Source organism: Odontesthes bonariensis, chromosome 13 (genome assembly GCF_027942865.1).
Source record: "Odontesthes bonariensis isolate fOdoBon6 chromosome 13, fOdoBon6.hap1, whole genome shotgun sequence".
Classification (NCBI taxonomy): domain Eukaryota; kingdom Metazoa; phylum Chordata; class Actinopteri; order Atheriniformes; family Atherinopsidae; genus Odontesthes; species Odontesthes bonariensis.
Genome location: NC_134518.1, coordinates 19,608,590 through 19,634,647, shown reverse-complemented (window position 1 = coordinate 19,634,647; position 26,058 = coordinate 19,608,590). Strand labels below are relative to the sequence as shown.

Genomic DNA, 26,058 nt, shown 5'->3' with positions numbered 1-26,058 from the left:
GACCAGCTCGGTCATGAAGGAGCTGCCCTCCGGGGCGGGGTACAGAATCTGAGGAGAGTTGTCATTCACATCCGATATGAACACACTGACGCTCACGTTGCTGCTGAGAGGAGGAGAACCGTTGTCTCTGGCCACCACGTGGACTTTAAAACTTCTGAATTGTTCATAATCAAACGACCTCACAGCGTGGATCACCCCCGTGTCTCCGTTAACAGACAGATAGGAGGACACCGGGGCACCGTTCACCTCACCAGGTAACAGAGAATAAATCACTGTACCGTTTTGTCTCCAGTCGGGGTCTCGAGCAGTAACGGAACATAAAGTGTAGCCAGGTTTGTTATTTTCTATCACATATGCGCTGTAGAACTGTTCCTCAAACACAGGTGGGTTGTCGTTGATGTCAGCTACAGATAACTGAACAGTTTTAGAGGAGGACAGAGGTGGAGAGCCCTCATCAGTGGCAGTGATTGTAATGTTGTAATCAGACACTAGTTCACGGTCCAGCTGTCTTGTGGTCACCAGAGAATAATAGTTTTTAATAGAAGGAACCAACTTAAAAGGGACGTTTTGCTGAATGGAGCAGCGGACCTGTCGGTTATCCCCAGAGTCTCTGTCCTGCACATTAATGATGCCCACCTCTACACCAGGTGATACATTCTCAGGTATGGGATTAGTCAGGGATTTTAGAAATACAACTGGGGGGTTGTCATTTATATCCAAAACCTCAATTAATAAAGTTGCATATGATGCCAATCCCAAACCATCTTTCGCGCTGATTTGTATTTCGTAGGATGATTTTTTTTCATAATCAATAGGTGCTGCCATTTTAACGTCTCCTGTTTTAGGATTCAAAGTAAATACTTGGTTTTCATCTGAAACATGGTCAAACCCGTAAGTAACATCACCATTCACCCCCTCATCTGCGTCAGTGGCACTCACAGTAAGAACAACAGTGTCTAAAGGAGAGTTTTCGGGCAGACTCGCTTTATAGACATTCTGACTGAACACTGGTACATTATCATTAGCATCCAGAACAGTAACGTGGATGACTACAGTGCCGGATCTCTGAGGAGATCCACCATCAATTGCGATGAGCAACAACGTAATTTCTCTTTTCTCCTCTCTGTCTAATTCTTTCTCTAACACTAATTCACCATATTTTCGTCCAATGCCTTTTGTCTTGACATTTAATTTGAAATAATCATTTTGTTGGAGTAAGTAGCCCTGAACAGCATTATCTCCGATGTCTGCGTCGTGCGCCTCATCGAGAAGAAAACCAGCTCCTTTATCTGCTGATTCCTGAATTTCTAATTTGAGTGATTCCTCTTTGAACTGTGGGGAGTTATCGTTGATGTCTTGAACGCGAATACTGATGCGATGAAGCTCTAAAGGATTTTCCAGCACGACCTCCTGTTTGATAACACAGGAAGTTTTTTTCTCACAAAGACTTTCTCTGTCGATCCTTTCTTGAACAATTAACTCTCCAGTGTTAAGATTCACGCCGCAGTACTGACCACTGTTATCCTCTGTATCAATACGGGCCTTGCGAGTTGACAATCTACTCACTTCAAGTCCCAGATCCTTAGCAATATTCCCAATTACGGATCCTTTTTTCATTTCCTCCGGAACAGAGTAGCTCACGTCTCCATTGACGAAATGAAGGAAGATAAAAATAAAAGCAAGGCCGAGGTGCAGCGCAAATACTCCGTATCCCATTATTGGTGCAACAAAGAAAACAGGCACACTAAAACGACTACTGAGAAGATCAAATATATCAACGGTGCATTCCTTCCAAAAAAACTAAAACAAATTCACATCGCAGTCAGACACGAGGCGCTTTAGTCAACTGAAATACAACAGGAAAATGAAGCTTTGAATTCGCTGACACACAAGGAGGAGAATGACTGTCCCTTCTCGATTGCTGGTATACACTGACACCATGAGTATTTTTTAAGTTACAACATGGACAGAAGATTAGAAGCCTACTGAAATACACAAAAAAAAAGTGAATTAAAAGGTAAATTATATTCAGATCAATTATAACATTTCTTAAATTTATCACCCAAAATGGAGAAAAAAGAATTGCTGCCGATCTGAAAAATAACGAACAAATAACTTTGCTTGAAGTCTTAAGATAAACTACTCTCATGCATCATTTGGTATCTTTTGTATATTTTTATTTCAAAATCATTTTTGTCCAAGTTTCATTCCCTCTTTGTGCAAATAATCTGTTTTCTCCACCATCTTCAAACTCCCTTAACTTTGTTAAGAAGGACTGTTGTCCAACACAGAAATGCTTCCTCAATCAGTTTCTTGAATTCAAACTTGTGAAGAAACAATCTTCACTTTCAAATGTGAAGTATGTAACAACTATTTACTGCCCTTTCTAAGCCAATGTAGAACCTCCTCAATTATGTACCACAAGCTGACTGAACTAAATTGTTCATCTTCAACTTTTGAAAGATCTCTGACGAGAGCCGAGACTTTTACAACCACAGAGATCACAAGCCCACCACAAGGTGAACAAACAGAAAGAGAAAACAAAGTTTCAGTCTTCGAGAGAAGATGGAGTACCCATGTAGATCTCTGCAGGCAAAATGACAACTCCTTACAGCCAACAGACTATGTAGGTTCATGCCTCAAACTTTCTAAATGTGAGGAAACACTATTAGTATCCTCGAAGTCAGCACAATGCAAAGATTGTAGACACTGAACAAATGTTGATATTAATTCTGACTTGTTCCAGTGGTCTTAAATCACAGAATTATTCGTAATCAGTTGAAAATCATTTGTAATGGGGAAACATGAATATACTTTTATAAATGGTATGAACTGTTAGTCTAATGTGTATTTAACCACTTTAACATTATGTTGTCAGTGATCAACAACTTATAAAATGTTGATAGAACTTAAACTGCAGCTTTTAATAGAAAAGTATCGAAGATTAGGTTGACTAACTTTCAAAATGAAACTATATTTATAAAGTTGTTGTTCGAAGATGATTGTACTAAGGTGCATGTATTTTTTACTCTAAAGCATGAAAAAACTGTGATGAAACACTTGGATATCTGTCAAACAAAGATACCTACAAATAGAAATCTATATAGAAAAAAGGAGAAGCCTGTTAATTTAAGTCTGTGTAAGGGATATAATATATGTGAAATACTTCAAGTCATAAGAACCTTAAATAGGATTGAGATTCATAAATTTAAAATAAAATAATACATGATCAGTGATGCCAAGGATTTAAGATTTGTTTTCAAATCAAAGGCTCTGAATTGCTCTGACAGGATAACTGTCAGAAGAAAAGTTAAGTGAGTTCTTCATTTAAGATTAACTATGTGACAGAGGAGTAGATAAGAGGCAAAAATAATATTCTTGTTGAAAGGTCAGACTAAAAAACTTAATGAAAAATGGTCATCTGTGTAATGATCTATGAAAATTTGGCATTATGTTTGACATCATAGCACAAGGATTTCAGTGCTATAATTCCTCTGAAAGTAAGTTCAAAACCTGTGAATGGTCAGCACCATGGACAGCGAAAGTGGATGCAATGTAAAAGATATTACATGCAAGAAAAACAATGTACTTTTCTATTGTTACATTCTTAACTCTCTGGAGAGTTGGAGGGAGCAAACTATTTTGGTCAAATTTGGATCCAATTTCATAACATATTCAAAAGACTGGTACAAAGTCACATTATATGAAAATAAATCTTCCACATCTTGTCTAAATGTCATGTGATGCAACCCCAGTTTTCTTTCAAAATGCTCACTGTTAACTTTAAAGATAAAAAGGAGCTATGTCAATCAAAGAAAATCCAAACTAATGACACATAATAATGATGGAGTAGTTGACAGAGATAAAACAAGATTGTTTCCTACCTCAGGGAAACTATCATTATCTCCAAACACTTCAGCAAAGTCTGATGGACTTTTTATCAGAGTCTGGTCAGCAGGCAGCGTGTTGTCATTGTAAGATGATACAAACTTAAAGTCACTGGTTCTGGATCCTGTTGTCAGGTAGGCGTCATAATTGTAAGTGCTGCGTAAAGTTCCTGTGCCGTCAACATCTGCGTAATTAGGAGGGAGATAAGCGCTGGGGATGGCAACTGCTCCATCAAACAACAGTCTGGGCTTTCTCCTGCGACAAAACCTCACACCCAGGATGATGATGATGAAGGTCAGAAAGAAGGTGGACACAGACACCAGCGCGATGATTAGGTAAGAGGTCAGTTTGGAGTTCTTCTCATCATAAGAAATATCCTTCAGTTCTGGCACCTCAGCCAAGTTATCAGAAATAAGTAAATACATGGCACAGGTGGCAGACAGAGAGGGCTGTCCGTTATCTTTCACTGCCACAATAAGGTTCTGTTTCATGCTGTCAGATTCGGAAATGTCCCGCTGTGTCCTGATCTCTCCGCTGTGGAGACCAATACTGAAAAGTCCCGGATCAGTGGATTTGACTATATGATAGGACAGCCAGGCGTTCTGTCCGGAGTCCGCGTCCACCGCAATCACTTTGGACACCAGAGAGCCTCCGTGTGCAGCTTTGGGGACCAGCTCGGTCATGAAGGAGCTGCCCTCCGGGGCGGGGTACAGTATCTGAGGAGAGTTGTCATTCACATCCGATATGAACACACTGACGCTCACGTTGCTGCTGAGAGGAGGAGAACCGTTGTCTCTGGCCATCACGTGGACTTTAAAACTCCTGAACTGTTCATAATCAAACGACCTCACAGCGTGGATCACCCCCGTGTCTCCGTTAACAGACAGATAGGAGGACACCGGGGCACCGTTCACCTCACCAGGTAACAGAGAATAAATCACTGTACCATTTTGTCTCCAGTCGGGGTCTCGAGCAGTAACGGAACATAAAGTGGAGCCAGGTCTGTTATTTTCACTCACATATGCGCTGTAGGACTGTTCCTCAAACACAGGTGGGTTGTCGTTGATGTCAGCTACAGATAACTGAACAGTTTTAGAGGAGGACAGAGGTGGAGAGCCCTCATCAGTGGCAGTGATTGTAATGTTGTAATCAGACACTAGTTCACGGTCCAGCTGTCCTCTGGTCACCAGAGAATAATAGTTTTTAATAGAGGGAACCAGTTTGAATGGGACGCCCTGCTCAATGGAACAGCGGACCTGTCGGTTATTCTCAGAGTCTCTGTCCTGCACATTGATGATGCCCACCTCTGTACCAGGTGGTGTGTTTTCTGGTATGGGGTTGGTCAGAGATTTCAAATAGATCAGTGGGGCGTTATCATTTACGTCAATGATGTCAATAATCACTTTGGCTTCCGAAGAGAGACCATAACCATCTTTTGCTTCTATCATTATCTCATATTTTGATCCTTCTTCATAATCTATGTCACCTGTAACAATTATTGTTCCAGTTTTATGATCTAGTGAAAAAATTACATTTGATTTATCAGAAAGTCGGCTGAATTCATATGCAACTTCTCCGTTGATACCTTCGTCAGCATCTGTTGCACTCACTGTTAGCACTGGAGTGTTCAAAGGTGAGTTTTCCGGTAACCTAGCTGTGTATACAGCCTCGGTAAACACAGGGGCGTTATCATTAGCATCAAGCACTATGACGTGTATGACCACAGTCCCAGATCTCTGAGGTGAACCACCATCTACAGCTGTGAGCACTAATTTCAGCTCCTTCTGCTCCTCTCGGTCTAACTCCTTATTCAAAACCAACTCCCCATATTTACTGCCAGCAGTCGAAGTCTGAATACTGAACACAAAGTGTGGGTTTTGTTGCAGAATATAGCTTTGAATAGAGTTCTGGCCGATGTCTGCATCATGTGCTGCATTAATACGATACTTAGCTCCTTTGTCGGCTGATTCCCTGATTTCGAGCTTCACGATATCTTTTTGGAAGATTGGTGCATTGTCGTTTATGTCCTGCACCTGCAGAAGCAGTCGATGTAGCTCCAAAGGATTTTCTAACAGCAAGTCGAATTTTAGAACACATGTAGGCTTTTCTGCGCAGTGCTCCTCTCTGTCTATTCTCCCAGCAACAAATAAATCTCCGCTTCTGAGGTTAATTCCGCAATATTGTTTGTCCTTTCCTTCCATGTCAACACGAGCTTTACGAGCAGACAGTTTCCCCACATCCAGTCCGAGATCCTTGGCAATATTTCCAATAACAGATCCGTGCTTCAGCTCCTCTTGTACGGAATAGCTCAGGTCTCCATGCGCGTAGGGCAGAACAACAAAGAGAAAGACAAAGCCGCAGCTTTGAAAAAGACACCATCCACGCATCATCTTTGTACAATGTGCAATATGAAATACGTTGGTTTAAAATGATACAATCCTTTTTTAACTCAATGCGTTTGCTTTCTAAACCTTTGTCGGCAGGTTTTAAGACTACAGGATAGGAGCGGTCTATCCAAACTATGACTCGTGTGCAAAGCTGGCTGAAATTTTGACTCCTAAGCTGGTCTATACTGACACCATGAGTATAAATGATATATAACAGTTTCTCAGAAACGTTGACCGTCTCCTTTGAGTGATAACAGATGGTTTGCTTTTCGTGTAAAAAAAATAAATAAATAAAAAATCTGTGAAATTATTCGTGTCTGTGTTTTAACGATGAGGAAACAACATATTCTTCTGCACTGCCTGATAGGTACCGTACAAAGAAAGTCAACATAAGTGACTAAACTTTGACATTAGTTATAATTTACACTCTTACATGCTGCACGCAAAGTACTTAAACAATCAGTACACCCACATTTCTCGCTCTCTCACTCTGATGGATTGTGCTCCAAAATATCAGTCATGAAACTGTCACGCCCATGGACTCTCGTTTTTAGTTTCATGCTTTAGGTTATGTTTTTGTGTTCAGTCCATGTTTAGTTTTTAGTCATGTCTTAGTTTTCCCTGCACTCTGTTTATTAGTTCACTCACTTCACCTGTGTTTTTTCCATCAGCTGCACTTCCTCTCCAATCACTCTCACTCTCTATTTAGTTTCCAGTCTCCCATCTTTGTTTGTCATGTTTGTCATCCATTCCAAGATTCCTGCTTCCCATGATTTGCACGTTCTTGAAAACTAAGTATTTATTCATACCATGCCATGCCCAGTTCTTTGTTTGTTTGTTTTGTTCACGGTTATGTTTTGGAATCCGGCTCAGCCGCGCTTTTAGTTTGAACTTTGTTTTTTGTGAATAAATCAGCCTTTACTTTTTGAAGTCCGCATCCGTGTCCTCCCTCCTCACCCACACCTGACAGAAACACGCAAAAACGGAATAATTGCCTCCAACTTCCTCTATAGACTACCTGAATATACCAAGAAACTCTAAATGACAATAATTAACACATAGACATTAGCTTATCAACGTAACCACATACCTTTGGTGATGTGCGTTTTTATTTATTGATTTTACGATTTTAACATTAAAACAAGAACTAAATTGGATCGTACATATAAGATCAAGAAAATAACAAAACTCCAGTTAATAATAAATGGAAACACAATTGTACTCAGAGAAACACGTTTTAACATTTTCCACTTCAGTAAGTGTTGTCTTAATCTTCTATAGAATCAAAATGTGAAATGGAAAAAGAGTTTCGGAAACTCAGTCGAAGTAATGTAAAAGTTTAACTATAATCTGAAACTACTGATCATTAAAAAAAACGATAAATTGAAGAAAGGGACAAGTTGCTATCAAAAGAGACTACCAATTTAAACAAAAGCTTCAGCACCAAGGACAGAGACAAACGGAACTTATTGAAAGTCATCACAAACGACACACAGAGAAATGATGCTTTGGCAACAAATAGTTTCGTTTTGAGGAGGCATGAAAAAAAAAGACAAACATCGTTTAAATCTTCTGATACTATGACGTAGCATGTCAAATATTTAGCAAATACTTTGAAAACTGAATAAATAAAAGCATCACTACACTGAAGTTAAAGTAGTTTTTAGAGTCATATAATTTATTCTGAGTTCAAATTGAATGACGAGTTTATGAAGGCGTGAAATAGGTACTCAATGTATATGCATCTATAAATATTAAAATATCTTATAGGCCCTAAAAACTAAAAATGACTGATGAGAAGTACTTAGGTTGAAAATGTTTGGCATATTTTAAAAAAGGATTGATATTCACACATTTTAAATAAAAAAAATACTTGTCATGCAAACCAAAACAAAGACTCCAAATTGCTCTGAGAAAATAACTCTCAGAAGTAAAGTTAAAGCGAGTTCTCCACCTAAGAGTAGGCTATTTGAGTAACAGCGAAGTAGATAAGAGGCAAAAATAATGTTCTTGTTGAAAGGTCACACTAAAGAAACTAAATGAAAAATGGTCATCTATTTATTGAACTATGATAATATGGCTTGATGTTGTACACAAGGATTTAAGTGATATAATTAATCTGAAAGTAAGTTCAAAACCTGTGAATAGTCAGCACCATGGACAGAGAAAGTGGATGAAATGCAAAAGATATTATATGCAAGAAAAACTGTTTGGTAAGATTCTTAAAATTACATTTTAGAAAAGAAAAAATAATCATATTTTTTTTCTAAATACTTTTATTTTGTTAAAACTTTAACTTTCTGGAAAACAGAAGGGGGGAAACTATTTCGGTGGAATTTGGATCCAGTTTCAAGACATATTAAACAGATGAAACCTTTTAATTGTTGTCCCCCTGTCAAATGATGTGACTCCAACTGTTCTTTTAAAACACCTCATTTTAACTTTAATAAGATACAAAGGAGCTATGTCAGTCAAGGAAAACCGAAACTAAAGTCAGCAAATCATGTTGAAAAGGATGTTAGACAGATAAAACAATGATGTTGCCTACCTCAGGGAAACTATCATCATCTCCAAACACTTCAGCAAAGTCTGATGGACTTTTCTTCAGAGTCTGGTCAGCAGGCAGCGTGTTGTCATTGTAAGATGATACAAACTTAAAGTCACTGGTTCTGGATCCTGTTGTCAGGTAGGCGTCATAATTGTAAGTGCTGCGTAAAGTTCCTGTGCCGTCAACATCTGCGTAATTAGGAGGGAGATAAGCGCTGGGGATGGCAACTGCTCCATCAAACAACAGTCTGGGCTTTCTCCTGCGACAAAACCTCACACCCAGGATGATGATGATGAAGGTCAGAAAGAAGGTGGACACAGACACCAGCGCGATGATTAGGTAAGAGGTCAGTTTGGAGTTCTTCTCATCATAAGAAATATCCTTCAGTTCTGGCACCTCTGCCAAGTTATCAGAAATAAGTAAATACATGGCACAAGTGGCAGACAGAGAGGGCTGTCCGTTATCTTTCACTGCAACAATAAGGTTCTGTTTCATGCTGTCAGATTCGGAAATGTCCCGCTGTGTCCTGATCTCTCCGCTGTGGAGACCAATACTGAAAAGTCCCGGATCAGTGGATTTGACTATATGATAGGACAGCCAGGCGTTCTGTCCGGAGTCCGCGTCCACCGCGATCACTTTGGACACCAGAGAACCTCCGTGTGCAGCTTTGGGGACCAGCTCGGTCATGAAGGAGCTGCCCTCCGGGGCGGGGTACAGTATCTGAGGAGAGTTGTCATTCACATCTGATATGAACACACTGACGCTCACGTTGCTGCTGAGAGGAGGAGAACCGTTGTCTCTGGCCATCACGTGGACTTTAAAACTCCTGAACTGTTCATAATCAAACGACCTCACAGCGTGGATCACCCCCGTGTCTCCGTTAACAGACAGATAGGAGGACACCGGGGCACCGTTCACCTCACCAGGTAACAGAGAATAAATCACTGTACCGTTTTGTCTCCAGTCGGGGTCTCGAGCAGTAACGGAACATAAAGTGGAGCCAGGTTTGTTATTTTCACTGACATATGCGCTGTAGGACTGTTCCTCAAACACAGGTGGGTTGTCGTTGATATCAGCTACAGATAACTGAACAGTTTTAGAGGAGGACAGAGGTGGAGAGCCCTCATCAGTGGCAGTGATTGTAATGTTGTAATCAGACACTAGTTCACGGTCCAGCTGCCCCGTGGTCACCAGAGAATAATAGTTTTTAATAGAAGGAACCAACTTAAAGGGGGCATTTTGCTGAATGGAGCAGCGGACCTGTCGGTTATCCCCAGAGTCTCTGTCCTGCACATTAATGATGCCCACCTCTGTACCAGGTGATACATTCTCAGGTATGGGATTAGTCAGGGATTTTAGAAATATAACTGGGGGATTGTCATTTATATCCAAAACCTCAATTAATAAAGTTGCATATGACGCTAATCCCAAACCATCTTTGGCGCTGATTTGTATTTCGTAGGACGACTCCTTTTCATAATCAATAGGTCCCGCCACGTTAACTTCTCCTGTTTTAGGATTCAGAGTAAATACTTGGTTTTCATCTGAAACATGGTCAAACCCGTAAGTAACGTCACCATTTACCCCCTCATCTGCGTCAGTGGCACTCACAGTAAGAACAACAGCGTCTAAAGGAGAGTTTTCGGGCAGACTCGCTTTATAGACATTCTGACTGAACACTGGTACATTATCATTAGCATCCAGAACAGTAACGTGGATGACTACAGTGCCGGATCTCTGAGGAGATCCACCATCAATTGCGGTGAGCAACAACATAATTTCTCTTTTCTCCTCTCTGTCTAATTCTTTCTCTAACACTAATTCACCATATTTTCGTCCAATGCCTTTTGTCTTGACATTTAATTTGAAATAATCATTTTGTTGGAGTAAGTAGCCCTGAACAGCATTATCTCCGATGTCTGCGTCGTGCGCCTCATCGAGAAGAAAACCAGCTCCTTTATCTGCTGATTCCCGAATTTCTAATTTGAGTGATTCCTCTTTGAACTGTGGGGAGTTATCATTGATGTCTTGAACGCGAATACTGATGCGATGAAGCTCTAAAGGATTTTCCAGCACGACCTCCTGTTTGATAACACAGGAAGGCTTCTTTGCACAAAGACTTTCTCTGTCGATCCTTTGTTGAACAATCAACTCTCCAGTGTTAAGATTCACTCCGCAGTACTGTACACTGTTATCCTCTGTATCAATACGGGCCTTGCGAGCTGACAATCTACTCACTTCAAGTCCCAGATCCTTAGCAATATTCCCAATTACGGATCCTTTATTCATTTCCTCCGGAACAGAGTAGCTCACGTCTCCATTGACGAAATGAAGGAAGATAAAAATAAAAGCAAGGCCGAGGTGCAGCGCAAATACTCCGTATCCCATTATTGGTGCAACGAAGAAAACGGGCACACTAAAACTATAACCGAGTAGATCAAATATATCAACGGTGCATTCCTTCCAAAAATAAAAAATAAAACAAATTCACATCGCAGTCAGACACGAGGCGCTTTAGTCAACTGAAATACAACAGGAAAATGAAGCTTTGAATTCGCTGACACACAAGGAGGAGAATGACTGTCCCTTCTCGATTGCTGGTATACACTGACACCATGAGTATTTTTTAAGTTACAACATGGACAGAAGATTAGAAGCCTACTTAAATGCACAAACAAAAGTGAATTAAAAGGTAAATTACGTTCAGATCAATTATAACATTTCTTACATTAATCACCCAAAATGGAGAAAAAAAGTATTTTTGCCAATTCGAAAAATCACAAACAAATAACTTTGTTTGAAGTCATTAAGATAAACTACTCTCATGCATCATTTGGTATCTTTTGTATATTTTTATTTCAAAATCATTTTTGTCCAAGTTTCATTCCCTCTTTGTGCAAATAATCTGTTTTCTCCACCATCTTCAAACTCCCTTAACTTTGTTAAGAAGGACTGTTGTCCAACACAGAAATGTTTCCTCAATCAGTTTCTTGAATTCAAACTTGTGAAGAAACAATCTTCACTTTCAAATGTGAAGTATGTAACAACTATTTACTGCCCTTTCTAAGCCAATGTAGAACCTTCTCAATTATGTAACACAAGCTGACTGTGAACTAAATTGTTCATCTTCAACTTTTGAAAGATCTCTGACGAGAGCCGAGACTTTTACAACCACATAGATCACAAGCCCACCACAAGGTGAACAAATAGAAAGAGAAAACAAAGTTTCAAGCTTCGAGAGAAGATGGAGTACCCATGTAAATCTCTGCAGGCAACATGACAACTCCTTACAGTCAACAGACTATGTAGGTTCATGCCTCAAACTTTCTAAATGTGAGGGAACACTATTAGTATCCGCGAAGTCAGCACAATGCAAAGCTTGTAGACACTGAACAAATGTTGATATTAATTCTGACTTGTTCCAATGGTCTTAAATCACAGAATTATTCGTAATCAGTTAAAAATCCATAGCAATGGGGAACCATGAATATACTTTAAAAATGGCATGAACTGTTGCTCTAATGCATATTTCACCACTTTAACATTATGTTGAATGTGATCAACAACTTATAAAATGTCACTACAACTTAAACTGTAATTTTTAATGGAAAAGCATCGAAGAGGTTGACTAACTTTGAAGATTAAACTATATTCATAAAGATGTTGTTTAAAGATGATTTTGCTTAGGTGCATGTATTTTCTACTCCAAAGCATGAAAAAACTGTGATGAAACACTTGGACATCTATCAAACAAAGATACCAACAAATAGAAATATATATAGAAATAAGGAGAAGCCTGTTGATTTAAGTCTGTGTAAGGGATATAATATATGTGAAATACTTCAAGTCATAAGAACCTTAAATAGGATTGAGATTAACAAATTTAAAATGAAATAATACATGATCAGTGATGCAAAGGATGCAAGATTTGTCAAGCAAAGCAAAACAAAGACTCTGAATTGCTCTGATAGGATAACTGTAAGAAGTAAAGTTAAGTGAGTTCTTCACGTAAGATTCTCTCTGTGATAGAGTAGATAAGAGGCAAAAATAATATTCTTGTTGAAAGGTCAGACTAAAAAACTAAATGAAAAATGGTCATCTATGTACTGATCTATGAAAATTTGGCATTATGTTTGATATCGTAACACATGGATTTCAGTACTATAATTCCTCTGAAAGTAAGTTCAAAACCAGTGAATAGTCAGCACCATGGACAGAGGAACTGGATATAATGTAAAAGACATTACATGCATGAAGAAACATGTATTTTGCTCTCGTTACATTCTTAACTCTTTGGAGAAAAGGAGGGAGCAAACTATTTCGGTTAAATTTGGATCCAATTACAGAACATATTCAAAAGACTGGTACAAAGTCACATAATATGACATGAAGTGTTCCACATCTTGTCCAACTGTCATGTGATGCAACCCCAACTGTTCTTTCAAACTGCTCAATTTTAACTTTGAAAGATAAAAAGGAGCTATGTCAATTAAAGAAAATCCAAACTAATGACACATAATTATGATGGAGTAGGTGAGACGGATGAAACAATGCTGTTGCCTACCTCAGGGAAACTATCATCATCTCCAAACACTTCAGCAAAGTCTGTAGGACTTTTCTTCAGAGTCTGGTCAGCAGGCAGTGTGTTGTCATTGTAAGATGATACAAACTTAAAGTCACTGGTTCTGGATCCTGTTGTCAGGTAGGCGTCATAATTGTAAGTGCTGCGTAAAGTTCCTGTGCCGTCAACATCTGCGTAATTAGGAGGGAGATAAGCGCTGGGGATGGCAACTGCTCCATCAAACAACAGTCTGGGCTTTCTCCTGCGACAAAACCTCACACCCAGGATGATGATGATGAAGGTCAGAAAGAAGGTGGACACAGACACCAGCGCGATGATCAGGTAAGAGGTCAGTTTGGAGTTCTTCTCATCATAAGAAATATCCTTCAGTTCTGGCACCTCTGCCAAGTTATCAGAAATAAGTAAATACATGGCACAGGTGGCAGACAGAGAGGGCTGCCCGTTATCTTTCACTGCCACAATAAGGTTCTGTTTCATGCTGTCAGATTCGGAAATGTCCCGCTGTGTCCTGAGCTCTCCGCTGTGGAGACCAATACTGAAAAGTCCCGGATCAGTGGATTTGACTATATGATAGGACAGCCAGGCGTTCTGTCCGGAGTCCGCGTCCACCGCGATCACTTTGGACACCAGAGAGCCTCCGTGTGCAGCTTTGGGGACCAGCTCGGTCATGAAGGAGCTGCCCTCCGGGGCGGGGTACAGTATCTGAGGAGAGTTGTCATTCACATCCGATATGAACACACTGACGCCCACGTTGCTGCTGAGAGGAGGAGAACCGTTGTCTCTGGCCATCACGTGGACTTTAAAACTCCTGAACTGTTCATAATCAAACGACCTCATAGCGTGGATCACCCCCGTGTCTCCGTTAACAGACAGATAGGAGGACACCGGGGCACCGTTCACCTCACCAGGTAACAGAGAATAAATCACTGTACCATTTTGTCTCCAGTCGGGGTCTCGAGCAGTAACGGAACATAAAGTGGAGCCAGGTTTGTTATTTTCACTCACATATGCGCTGTAGGACTGTTCCTCAAACACAGGTGGGTTGTCATTGACGTCAGCCACAGATAACTGAACAGTTTTAGAGGAGGACAGAGGTGGAGAGCCCTCATCAGTGGCAGTGATTGTAATGTTGTAATCAGATACTAGTTCCCGGTCCAGCTGACCTGTGGTCACCAGAGAATAATAGTTTTTAATAGAGGGAACCAGTTTGAATGGGACGCCCTGCTCAATGGAACAGCGGACCTGTCGGTTATTCTCAGAGTCTCTGTCCTGCACATTAATGATGCCCACCTCTGTACCAGGTGGTGTGTTTTCTGGTATGGGGTTGGTCAGAGATTTCAAATAGATTAGTGGGGCGTTATCATTTACGTCAGTGATGTCAATAATCACTTTTGCTTCCGAAGAGAGGCCATAACCATCTTTTGCTTCTATCATTATCTCATATTTTGATCCTTCTTCATAATCTATGTCACCTCTTACAATGATTGTTCCAGTTTTCTGATCTAGTGAAAAAATTACATTTGATTTATCAGAAAGTCGGCTAAATTCAAATGTAACTTCTCCATTGATACCTTCGTCAGCATCTGTTGCACTCACTCTTAGCACTGGAGTGTTCAAAGGTGAGTTTTCCGGTAATCTAGCTGTGTATACAGCTTCGGTAAACACAGGGGCGTTATCATTAGCATCAAGCACCATGACGTGTATGACCACAGTCCCAGATCTCTGAGGTGAACCACCATCTATAGCTGTGAGCACTAATTTCAGCTCCTTCTGCTCCTCTCGGTCTAACTCCTTATTCAAAACCAACTCCCCATATTTACTGCCAGCAGTCGAAGTCTGAATACTGAACACAAAGTGTGGGTTTTGTTGCAGAATATAGCTTTGAATAGAGTTCTGGCCGATGTCTGCATCATGTGCTGCATTAATACGATACTTAGCTCCTTTGACGGCTGATTCACTGATTTCGAGCTTCACGATATCTTTTTGGAAGATTGGTGCATTGTCGTTTATGTCCTGCACCTGCAGAGACAGTCGGTGTAGCTCCAAAGGATTTTCTAACAGCAAGTCGAATTTTAGAACACATGTAGGCTTTTCTCCGCAATGCTCCTCTCTGTCTATTCTCCCTGCAACAAATAAATCTCCGCTTCTGAGGTTAATTCCGCAATATTGTTTGTCCTTTCCTTCCATGTCAACACGAGCTTTACGAGCAGACAGTTTCCCCACATCCAGTCCAAGATCCTTGGCAATATTTCCAATAACAGATCCGTGCTTCAGCTCCTCTTGTACGGAATAGCTCAGGTCTCCATGCGCGTAGGGCAGAACAACAAAGAAAAAGACAAAGCCGCAGCTTTGAAAAAGACACCATCCACGCATCATCTTTGCACAATGTGCAAAATGGAATACGTTGGTTTAAAATGATACAATCCTTTTTTAACTCAATGCGTTTGCTTTCTAAACCTTTGTCGGCAGGTTTTAAGACTACAGGATAGGAGCGGTCTATCCAAACTATGACTCGTGTGCAAAGCTGGCTGAAATTTTGACTCCTAAGCTGGTCTATACTGACACCATGAGTATAAATGATATATAACAGTTTCTCAGAAACATTGACAGTCTCCTTTGAGTATTACCAGATGGTTTACTTTTCGTGTAAAAAAAAAAAAATGGGCATCTATTTATTGAACGATGATAATATGGCTTGATGTTGTACACAAGGATTTAAGTGATATAATTAATCTGAAAGTAAGTTCAAAACCTGTGAATAGTGAGCACCAAAAAAAAAAATCTGTGAAATTATTCGTGTCTGTGTTTTAACGATGAGGAAACAATATATTCTTCTGCACTGACTGATAGGTTCCGTACAAAGAAAGTCAACATAAGTGACTAAACTTTGACATTAGTTATAATTTATACTCTTACATGCTGCACGCAAAGTACTTAAACAATCAGTACACCTACATTTCTCGCTCTCTCACTCTGATGGATTGTGCTCCAAAATATCAGTCATGAAACACGCAAAAACGGAATAATTGCCTCCAACTTCCTCTATAGACTACCTGAATATACCAATAAACTCTAAATGATAATAATTAATACATAGACATTAGCTTATCAACGTAACCACATACCTTTGGTGATGTGCGTTTTTATTTATTGATTTTACGATTTTAACAAAACAAGAACTAAATTGGATCGTACATATAAGATCAAGAAAATAACATAAGTCCAGTTAATAATAAATGGAAACACAATTTTACTCAGAAAAACACGTTTTAACATTTTCCACTTCAGTAAGTGTTCTCTTAATCTTCTATAGTATCAAAATGTGAAATGGAAAAAGAGTTTCGGAAACTCAGTCGAAGTAATGTAAAAGTTTAACTATAATCTAAAACTACTGATGCTTAAAAAAACGATAAATTAAAGAAAGGGACAAGTTGCTATCAAAAGAGACTACAAATTTAAACAAAAGCTTCAGCACCAAGGACAGAGACAAACGGAACTTATTGAAAGTCATCACAAACGAAACACAGAGAAATGATGCTTTGGCAACAAATAGTTTCGTTTTGAGGAGGCATGAAAAAAAAAAAGACAAACATCGTTTAAATCTTCTGATACTATGACGTAGCATGTCAAAATTTAGCAAATACTTTGAAAACTGAATAAATAAAAGCATCACTACACTGAAGTTAAAGTAGTTTTTAAAGTCATATAATTTATTCTGAGTTCAAATTGAATGACAAGTTTATGAAGGCGTGAAATAGGTACTCAATGTATATGTATCTATAACTATTAAAATATCTAATAGACCCTAAAAACTAAAAATGACTGATGAGAAGTATTTAGGTTGAACTTGTTTGGCATATTTTAAGATAGGATTGATATTCACAAATTTTAAATCAAAACAATACTTGTCATGCAAACCAAAACAAACACTCCAAATTGCTCTGAGAAAATAACTATCAGAAGTAAAGTTAAAGTGAGTTCTCCACATATGAGTATTTGAGTAACAGCGAAGTAGATAAGAGGCAAAAATAATGTTCTTGTTAAAAGGTCAGACTCAAAAAACTAAATGAAAAATGGTCATCTATTTATTGAACTATGATAATGGGGCTTGATGTTGTACACAAGGATTTAAGTGATATAATTAATCTGAAAGTAAGTTCAAAACCTGTGAATAGTCAGCACCATGGACAGAGAAAGTGGATGAAACGCAAAAGATATTATATGCAAGAAAAACTGTTTGGTAAGATTCTTAAAATTACATTTTAGAAAAGAAAAAATATTCATATTTTTTTTCTAAATACTTTTATTTTGTTAAAATTTTAACTTTCTGGAAAACAGAAGGGGGGAAACTATTTCGGTGAAGTTTGGATCCAGTTTCAGAACATATTAAACAAATGAAACCATTCAATTGTTGTCCCCCTGTCAAATGATGCAACTCCAACTGTTATTTTAAAACACTTAATTTTAACTTTAATAAGATACAAAGGGGCTATGTCAGTCAAGGAAAACCGAAACTAAAGTCAGCAAATCATGTTGAAAAGTATGTTAGACGGATGAAACAATGCTGTTGCCTACCTCAGGGAAACTATCACCATCTCCAAACACTTCAGCAAAGTCTGATGGACTTTTCTTCAGAGTCTGGTCAGCAGGCAGCGTGTTGTCATTGTAAGATGATACAAACTTAAAGTCACTGGTTCTGGATCCTGTTGTCAGGTAGGCGTCATAATTGTAAGTGCTGCGTAAAGTTCCTGTGCCGTCAACATCTGCGTAATTAGGAGGGAGATAAGCGCTGGGGATGGCAACTGCTCCATCAAACAACAGTCTGGGCTTTCTCCTGCGACAAAACCTCACACCCAGGATGATGATGATGAAGGTCAGAAAGAAGGTGGACACAGACACCAGCGCGATGATCAGGTAAGAGGTCAGTTTGGAGTTCTTCTCATCATAAGAAATATCCTTCAGTTCTGGCACCTCAGCCAAGTTGTCAGAAATAAGTAAATACATGGCACAGGTGGCAGACAGAGAGGGCTGTCCGTTATCTTTCACTGCCACAATAAGGTTCTGTTTCATGCTGTCAGATTCGGAAATGTCCCGCTGTGTCCTGATCTCTCCGCTGTGGAGACCAATACTGAAAAGTCCCGGATCAGTGGATTTGACTATATGATAGGACAGCCAGGCGTTCTGTCCGGAGTCCGCGTCCACTGCTATCACTTTGGACACCAGAGAGCCTCCGTGTGCAGCTTTGGGGACCAGCTCGGTCATGAAGGAGCTGCCCTCCGGGGCGGGGTACAGTATCTGTGGAGAGTTGTCATTCACATCCGATATGAACACACTGACGCTCACGTTGCTGCTGAGAGGAGGAGAACCGTTGTCTCTGGCCATCACGTGGACTTTAAAACTCCTGAACTGTTCATAATCAAACGACCTCATAGCGAGGATTAACCCCGTGTCTCCGTTAACAGACAGATAGGAGGACACCGGGGCACCGTTCACCTCACCAGGTAACAGAGAATAAATCACTGTACCGTTTTGTCTCCAGTCGGGGTCTCGAGCAGTAACGGAACATAAAGTGGAGCCAGGTTTGTTATTTTCACTCACATATGCGCTGTAGGACTGTTCCTCAAACACAGGTGGGTTGTCGTTGATGTCAGCTACAGATAACTGAACAGTTTTAGAGGAGGACAGAGGTGGAGAGCCCTCATCAGTGGCAGTGATTGTAATGTTGTAATCAGACACTAGTTCACGGTCCAACTGTCCTGTGGTCACCAGAGAATAATAATTTTTAATAGAGGGAACCAACTTAAAAGGGACGTTTTGCTGAATAGAGCAGCGGACCTGTCGGTTATCCCCAGAGTCTCTGTCCTGCACATTAATGATGCCCACCTCTACACCAGGTGACACGTTCTCAGGTATGGGATTAGTCAGGGATTTTAGAAATATAACTGGGGGATTGTCATTTATATCCAAAACCTCAATTAATAAAGTTGCATATGACGCTAATCCCAAACCATCTTTGGCGCTGATTTGTATTTCGTAGGACGACTCCTTTTCATAATCAATAGGTCCCGCCACGTTAACTTCTCCTGTTTTAGGATTCAGAGTAAATACTTGGTTTTCATCTGAAACATGGTCAAACCCGTAAGTAACATCACCATTTACCCCCTCATCTGCGTCAGTGGCACTCACAGTAAGAACAACAGTGTCTAAAGGAGAGTTTTCGGGCAGACTCGCTTTATAGACATTCTGACTGAACACTGGTACATTATCATTAGCATCCAGAACAGTAACGTGGATGACTACAGTGCCGGATCTCTGAGGAGATCCACCATCAATTGCGGTGAGCAACAACGTAACTTCTCTTTTCTCCTCTCTGTCTAATTCCTTCTCTAACACCAATTCACCATATTTTCGTCCAATGCCTTTTGTCTTGACATTTAATTTGAAATAATCATTTTGTTGGAGTAAGTAGCCCTGAACAGCATTATCTCCGATGTCTGCGTCGTGCGCCTCATCGAGAAGAAAACCAGCTCCTTTAATTGCTGATTCCTGAATTTCTAATTTGAGTGATTCCTCTTTGAACTGTGGGGAGTTATCGTTGATATCTTGAACGCGAATACTGATGCGATGAAGCTCTAAAGGATTTTCCAGCACGACCTCCTGTTTGATAACACAGGAAGGTTTTTTGGCACAAAGACTTTCTCTGTCGATCCTTTCTTGAACAATCAACTCTCCAGTGTTAAGATTCACGCCGCAGTACTGAACACTGTTATCCTCTGTATCAATACGGGCCTTGCGAGCTGACAATCTCCTCACTTCAAGTCCCAGATCCTTAGCAATATTCCCAATTACGGATCCTTTTTTCATTTCCTCCGGAACAGAGTAGCTCACGTCTCCATTGACTGAATGAAGGAAGATAAAAATAAAAGCAAGGCCGAGGTGCAGCGCAAATACTCCGTATCCCATTATTGGTGCAACAAAGAAAACGGGCACACTAAAACTATTACTGAGTAGATCAAATATATCAACGGTGCATTCCTTCCAAAAAAAAACTAAAACAAATTCACATCGCAGTCAGACACGAGGCGCTTTAGTCAACTGAAATACAACAGGAAAATGAAGCTTTGAATTCGCTGACACACAAGGAGGAGAATGACTGTCCCTTCTCGATTGCTGGTATACACTGACACCATGAGTATTTTTTAAGTTACAACATGGACAGAGGATTAGAAGCCTACTGAAATACACAAAAAAACGTGAATTAAAAGGTAAATTATGTTCAGATCAATTATAACATTTCTTACATTAATCACCCAAAATGGAGCAAAAAGTATTGTTACCAATTGGAAAAATCACAAACAAATAACGTTGTTTGAAGACATTAAGATAAACTATTCTCATGCTTCATTTGGTATCTTTTGTATATTTTTATTTCAAAATAATTTTTGTCCATGTTTGATTCCCTCTTTGTGCACATGATCTGTTTTCTCCACCATCTTCACACTCCCTTAACTGTGTTAAGAAGGACTGTTGTCCAACACAGAAATGCTTTCTCAATCAGTTTCTTGAATTCAAACTTGTGAAGAAACAATCTTCACTTTCAAATGTGAAGTATGAAACAACTATTTACTGCCCTTTCTAAGCCAATGTAGAACTTCCTCAATTATGTAACACAAGCTGACTGTGAACTAAATTGTTCGTCTTCCACTTTTGAAAGATCTCTGACGAGAGCCGAGACTTTTACAACCACATAGATCACAAGCCCACCACAAGGTGAACAAACAGAAAGAGAAAACAAAGTTTCAAGCTTCGGGAGAAGATGGAGTACCCATGTAAATCTCTGCAGGCAAAATGACAACTCCTTACAGCCAACAGACTATGTAGGTTCAAGCCTGGAACTTTCTATATGTAAGGAAACACTATTAGTATCCTCGAAGTCAGCACAAACTTGTAGACACTGAACAAATGTTGATATGATTTCTGACTTGTTCCAGTGGTCTTAAATCACAGAATTATTCGTAATCAGTTGAAAATCATTAGTAATGGGGAAACATAAATATACTTTTATAATTGGTATGAACTGTTGCTCTAATGCATATTTCACCACTTTAACATTATGTTGACAGTGATCAACAACTTATAAAATGTCACTACAACTTAAACTGCAGCTTTTAATGGAAAAGTATAGAAGATTAGGTTGACTAACTCTCAAGATTAAACTATATTTGTAAAGTTGTTGTTTAAAGATGATTGTGCTAAGGTGCATCTATTTTCTACTCTAAATCATGAAAAAACTGTGATGAAACACTTGGACATCTATCAAACAAAGATACCAACAAATAGAAATATATATAGAAAAAAGGAGAAGCCTGTTGATTTAAGTCTGTGTAAAGGATATAATATATGTGAAATACTTCAAGTCATAAGAACCTGAAATAGGATTGAGATTCATAAATTTAAAATAAAATAATACATGATTAGTGATGCCAAGGATGCAAGATTCGTCAAGCAAAGCAAAACAAAGACTCTGAATTGCTCTGATACAATAACTGTCAGAAGTAAAGTTAAGTGAGTTCTTCACATAAGATTATCTCTGTGACAGAGGAGTAGATAAGAGGCAAAAATAATATTCTTGTTGAAAGGTCAGACTAAAATACTAAATGAAAAATGGTCATGTACTGATCTATGAAAATTTGGCATTATGTTTGACATCATAACACAAGGATTTCAGTACTATAATTCCTCTGAAAGTAAGTTCAAAACCTGTGAATAGTCAGCACCATGGACAGAGAAAGTGGATGCAATGTAAAAGATATCACATGCAAGAAAAAAATGTACTTTTCTATTGTTACATTCTTAACTCTCTGGAGAAAAGGAGGGATCAAACTATTTTGGTTTAATTTGGATCAAATTTCAGAATATATTGAAAAGACTGGTACAAAGTCACATTATATGAAAATAAATCTTCCACATCTTGTCCAACTGTCATGTTATGCAACCCCAACTGTTCATTCAAAATGCTCAATTTTAACTTTAAAAGATAAAAAGAAGCTATGCCAATCGAAGAAAATCCAAACTAATGACACATAATTATGACGGAGTAGGTGAAAGAGATAAAACAAGACTGTTTCCTACCTCAGGGAAACTATCATCATCTCCAAACACTTCAGCAAAGTCTGTTGGACTTTTCTTCAGAGTCTGGTCAGCAGGCAGCGTGTTGTCATTGTAAGATGATACAAACTTAAAGTCACTGGTTCTGGATCCTGTTGTCAGGTAGGCGTCATAATTGTAAGTGCTGCGTAAAGTTCCTGTGCCGTCAGAATCTGCGTAATTAGGAGGGAGATAAGCGCTGGGGATGGCAACCGCTCCATCAAACAACAGTCTGGGCTTTCTCCTGCGACAAAACCTCACACCCAGGATGATGATGATGAAGGTCAGAAAGAAGGTGGACACAGACACCAGCGCAATGATCAGGTAAGAGGTCAGTTTGGAGTTCTTCTCATCATAAGAAATATCCTTCAGTTCTGGCACCTCAGCCAAGTTATCAGATATAAGTAAATACATGGCACAGGTGGCAGACAGAGAGGGCTGTCCGTTATCTTTCACTGCCACAATAAGGTTCTGTTTCATGCTGTCAGATTCGGAAATGTCCCGCTGTGTCCTGATCTCTCCGCTGTGGAGACCAATACTGAAAAGTCCCGGATCAGTGGATTTGACTATATGATAGGACAGCCAGGCGTTCTGTCCGGAGTCCGCGTCCACCGCGATCACTTTGGACACCAGAGAGCCTCCGTGTGCAGCTTTGGGGACCAGCTCGGTCATGAAGGAGCTGCCCTCCGGGGCGGGGTACAGAATCTGAGGAGAGTTGTCATTCACATCCGATATGAACACACTGACGCTTACGTTGCTTCTGAGAGGAGGAGAACCGTTGTCTATGGCCATCACGTGGACTTTAAAACTCCTGAACTGTTCATAATCAAACGACCTCACAGCGAGGATCACCCCCGTGTCTCCGTTAACAGACAGATAGGAGGACACCGGGGCACCGTTCACCTCACCAGGTAACAGAGAATAAATCACTGTACCGTTTTGTCTCCAGTCGGGGTCTCGAGCAGTAACGGAACATAAAGTGGAGCCAGGTTTGTTATTTTCACTCACATATGCGCTGTAGGACTGTTCCTCAAACACAGGTGGGTTGTCGTTGATGTCAGCTACAGATAACTGAACAGTTTTAGAGGAGGACAGAGGTGGAGAGCCCTCATCAGTGGCAGTGATTGTAATGTTGTAATCGGACACTAGTTCACGGTCCAGCTGTCCTGTGGTCACCAGAGAATAATAGTTTTTTATAGAGGGAACCAACATAAAAGGGACGTTTTGCTGAAGTGAGCAGCGGACCTGTCGGTTATTCTCAGAGTCTCTGTCCTGCACATTAATGATGCCCACCTCTGTACCAGGCGACACGTTCTCAGATATGGGATTCGTCAGGGATTTTAGAAATATAACAGGGACGTTGTCATTTACATCAGTAACATCGATGATTACTTTTGCATAAGAAGTCAATCCTAACCCGTCTTTTGCTGTGACGCGCAGCTCAAACGAAAAAATAGTTTCAAAGTCAAGCGCCGAGTTCAATTTTATATCACCTGTCTTATGATCTATGATAAATATTGACTTAACATCTTCTGAAACGTGTCCAAAATCGTATGTCACCTCTCCATTTAATCCCTCGTCTGCATCAGTTGCACTTACTGTCAGGACAACAGTATCTATTGGAGAGTTCTCAGGCAGAGTGGTCTTATAGACTGCCTGGGTGAACACTGGAACATTGTCATTAGCATCCAGCACAGTGATGTGAATAAGCACAGTACCTGACCTCTGAGGGGAACCACCGTCCAGAGCCGTTAGAAGTAGGTTTATTTCTTCAGATTGTTCACGGTCAAGCTCTTTGTTAAGCACAAGCTCAACAGAATGAGTTTCAACACCAAGGATAAAATTATCATTCCTCTGGAGGTTATATGACTGTACTGAAAATTGGCCTACGTCTGCATCATGAGCTTCCTCGATGGGAAAACGGGCACCTTTTGCCGCAGATTCGCTAATATCTATATGTATTAATTCTTTATCAAATTGTGGAGAATTATCATTTATATCCTGGATATGTAGACTAATTCGTTGCAATTCTAACGGATTCTCTAGCATAAGTTCTTCTTTCAAAATGCAGGATGTTTTGTCTCCACAAAGGCTCTCTCTGTCAATCCTCTCGGCAACAACTAGATCCCCGTTACTGAGGTTTATTTCAAAATAACGTTTGTCACTTCCATCGGTATCAATACGAGCCTTTCGAGGGGATAGCTTGCTTGCTTCCAAACCCAAGTCTTTGGCAATATTTCCGATCACGGACCCGCGTCGCATCTCCTCTGAAAAGGAATAGCTCACATCTCCGTTGGCAAAATGCAAATAAAAGAGCAATAAAGCAACGACATATCTGTGTACTGCGTATCCCATGGCAACCTTAATACGTTTAACTGCGTCCTCGGCAAGGTGCAGACACACAGCCAAACAACAAAAAAGGTTAAAAAACCAAGACACGCGCAATCCGGAACCACGTCTCTGCTTCTCTCGACCATTAACGAAAGTCCCCCCGAATCACATAATGAGTCAAAACACTGGGTGGATACAAACCCATATATTCGGTTATTGTTGGTGCACGGCGACATCGTGAGTGCGATGGTAATATTGCACTATAGTTCACCTGCAGTTGCTCGGTACAAACAATACCGGAAAGTAAAGTATATATCTAATTCTTTTGATATGGCCATGAAACACCAAGATATTAAACTAATAAAACATCACACCTAAAACATTATTTTTTGAATGTGCACGTTGGACACAAATTTAAATGTGGGGATTAGTGGAATCACATTTCTCTTATTTTGTGGGACCGTCTCAATATAAGCGTTATTTTAAATTAACATTGAAATCTTTGTTGTAAAATGACTTTTAGAGTGGTATGAAAAGGTCTTGGTAAAATGTTCGCAAATAATTGCCAATAAAATATAAATCTAGAATAATTAAATAAAGACATGACTCACTGAATAATGTAAATAATCTACTGAATGATCCTAGGGTTAAATAAGAAAAAAAAAGCCTTTGTTAATATATATCTTATCTCCATGTAAATAAATTAAGTCAAATTTGCAAGTTTAAACAGTTGATTTGACTGCAAATGCTTCTTCTTGTGTCCAGTTCTATTCATTTTTTTTGCACAGGCACAAGAGTGTTTACCAAATTCAACAAGTCAGGCAAAGAGCTTGGCTCCAGAAAAGAAACATCAGCGAAAAGGAGCAAATTGATTCAAACGTAAATAAGAGACATTAAGTTGTATACTTTGGGATCAAGTTTAAATTAAACACAGAAACGATAAAAGAGTGTTAAAGTATGAAAATTGTAAATTAACAGAGATGTTGTAGTTGGTGAAAATAACTCACCGGTGATCAACAATAATCCAAGAAATAGGTCCAAGTGAAATTTACAAACTCTGGCTTATTTTCATGAGGAAAAAAAAGCCAGTAACTGTCGAGAATGACGTAAAGCACAATAAAAACATATTCTATGTACTTTAACAAAAATTACAGATCTGCCTAGTGAATATTTTT

General features: G+C 39.6%; 2 protein-coding genes across 18 annotated transcripts in view; both read right to left on the bottom strand.

Annotated features, from left to right (window-relative positions):
• LOC142397750 (protocadherin gamma-C5-like) overlaps positions 1-26,058 on the bottom strand; it is a 260,382-nt gene that overhangs the window by 191,037 nt on the left and 43,287 nt on the right. For 2 of the 17 annotated variants that reach the window (XM_075481398.1, XM_075481420.1), the window contains exon 1: positions 8,824-11,326. The exons of 12 other annotated variants lie outside the window; for them this stretch is intronic. In XM_075481398.1, the coding sequence (XP_075337513.1) occupies positions 8,824-11,211 (2,388 nt within the window). In that variant the 5' untranslated portion in view covers positions 11,212-11,326. Of the gene's footprint in view, positions 1-3,884; positions 6,363-8,823; positions 11,327-17,980; positions 20,384-26,058 lie in introns of those variants that run through there. 3 more of the 17 variants (XM_075481394.1, XM_075481418.1, XM_075481399.1) reach the window with 2 other exon arrangements.
• On the bottom strand, positions 13,343-15,951 carry LOC142398104 (protocadherin gamma-A12-like). The gene has a single exon (XM_075482085.1). It carries the CDS (start codon positions 15,779-15,781, stop codon positions 13,343-13,345), a length of 2,439 nt encoding a protein of 812 aa, XP_075338200.1. The 5' UTR covers positions 15,782-15,951.

Excerpts from the sequence above, each read along its gene's own strand:
- LOC142398104 (XM_075482085.1), bottom strand. The coding sequence starts at position 15,781 with ATGATGCGTGGATGGTGTCTTTTTCAAAGCTGCGGCTTTGTCTTTTTC.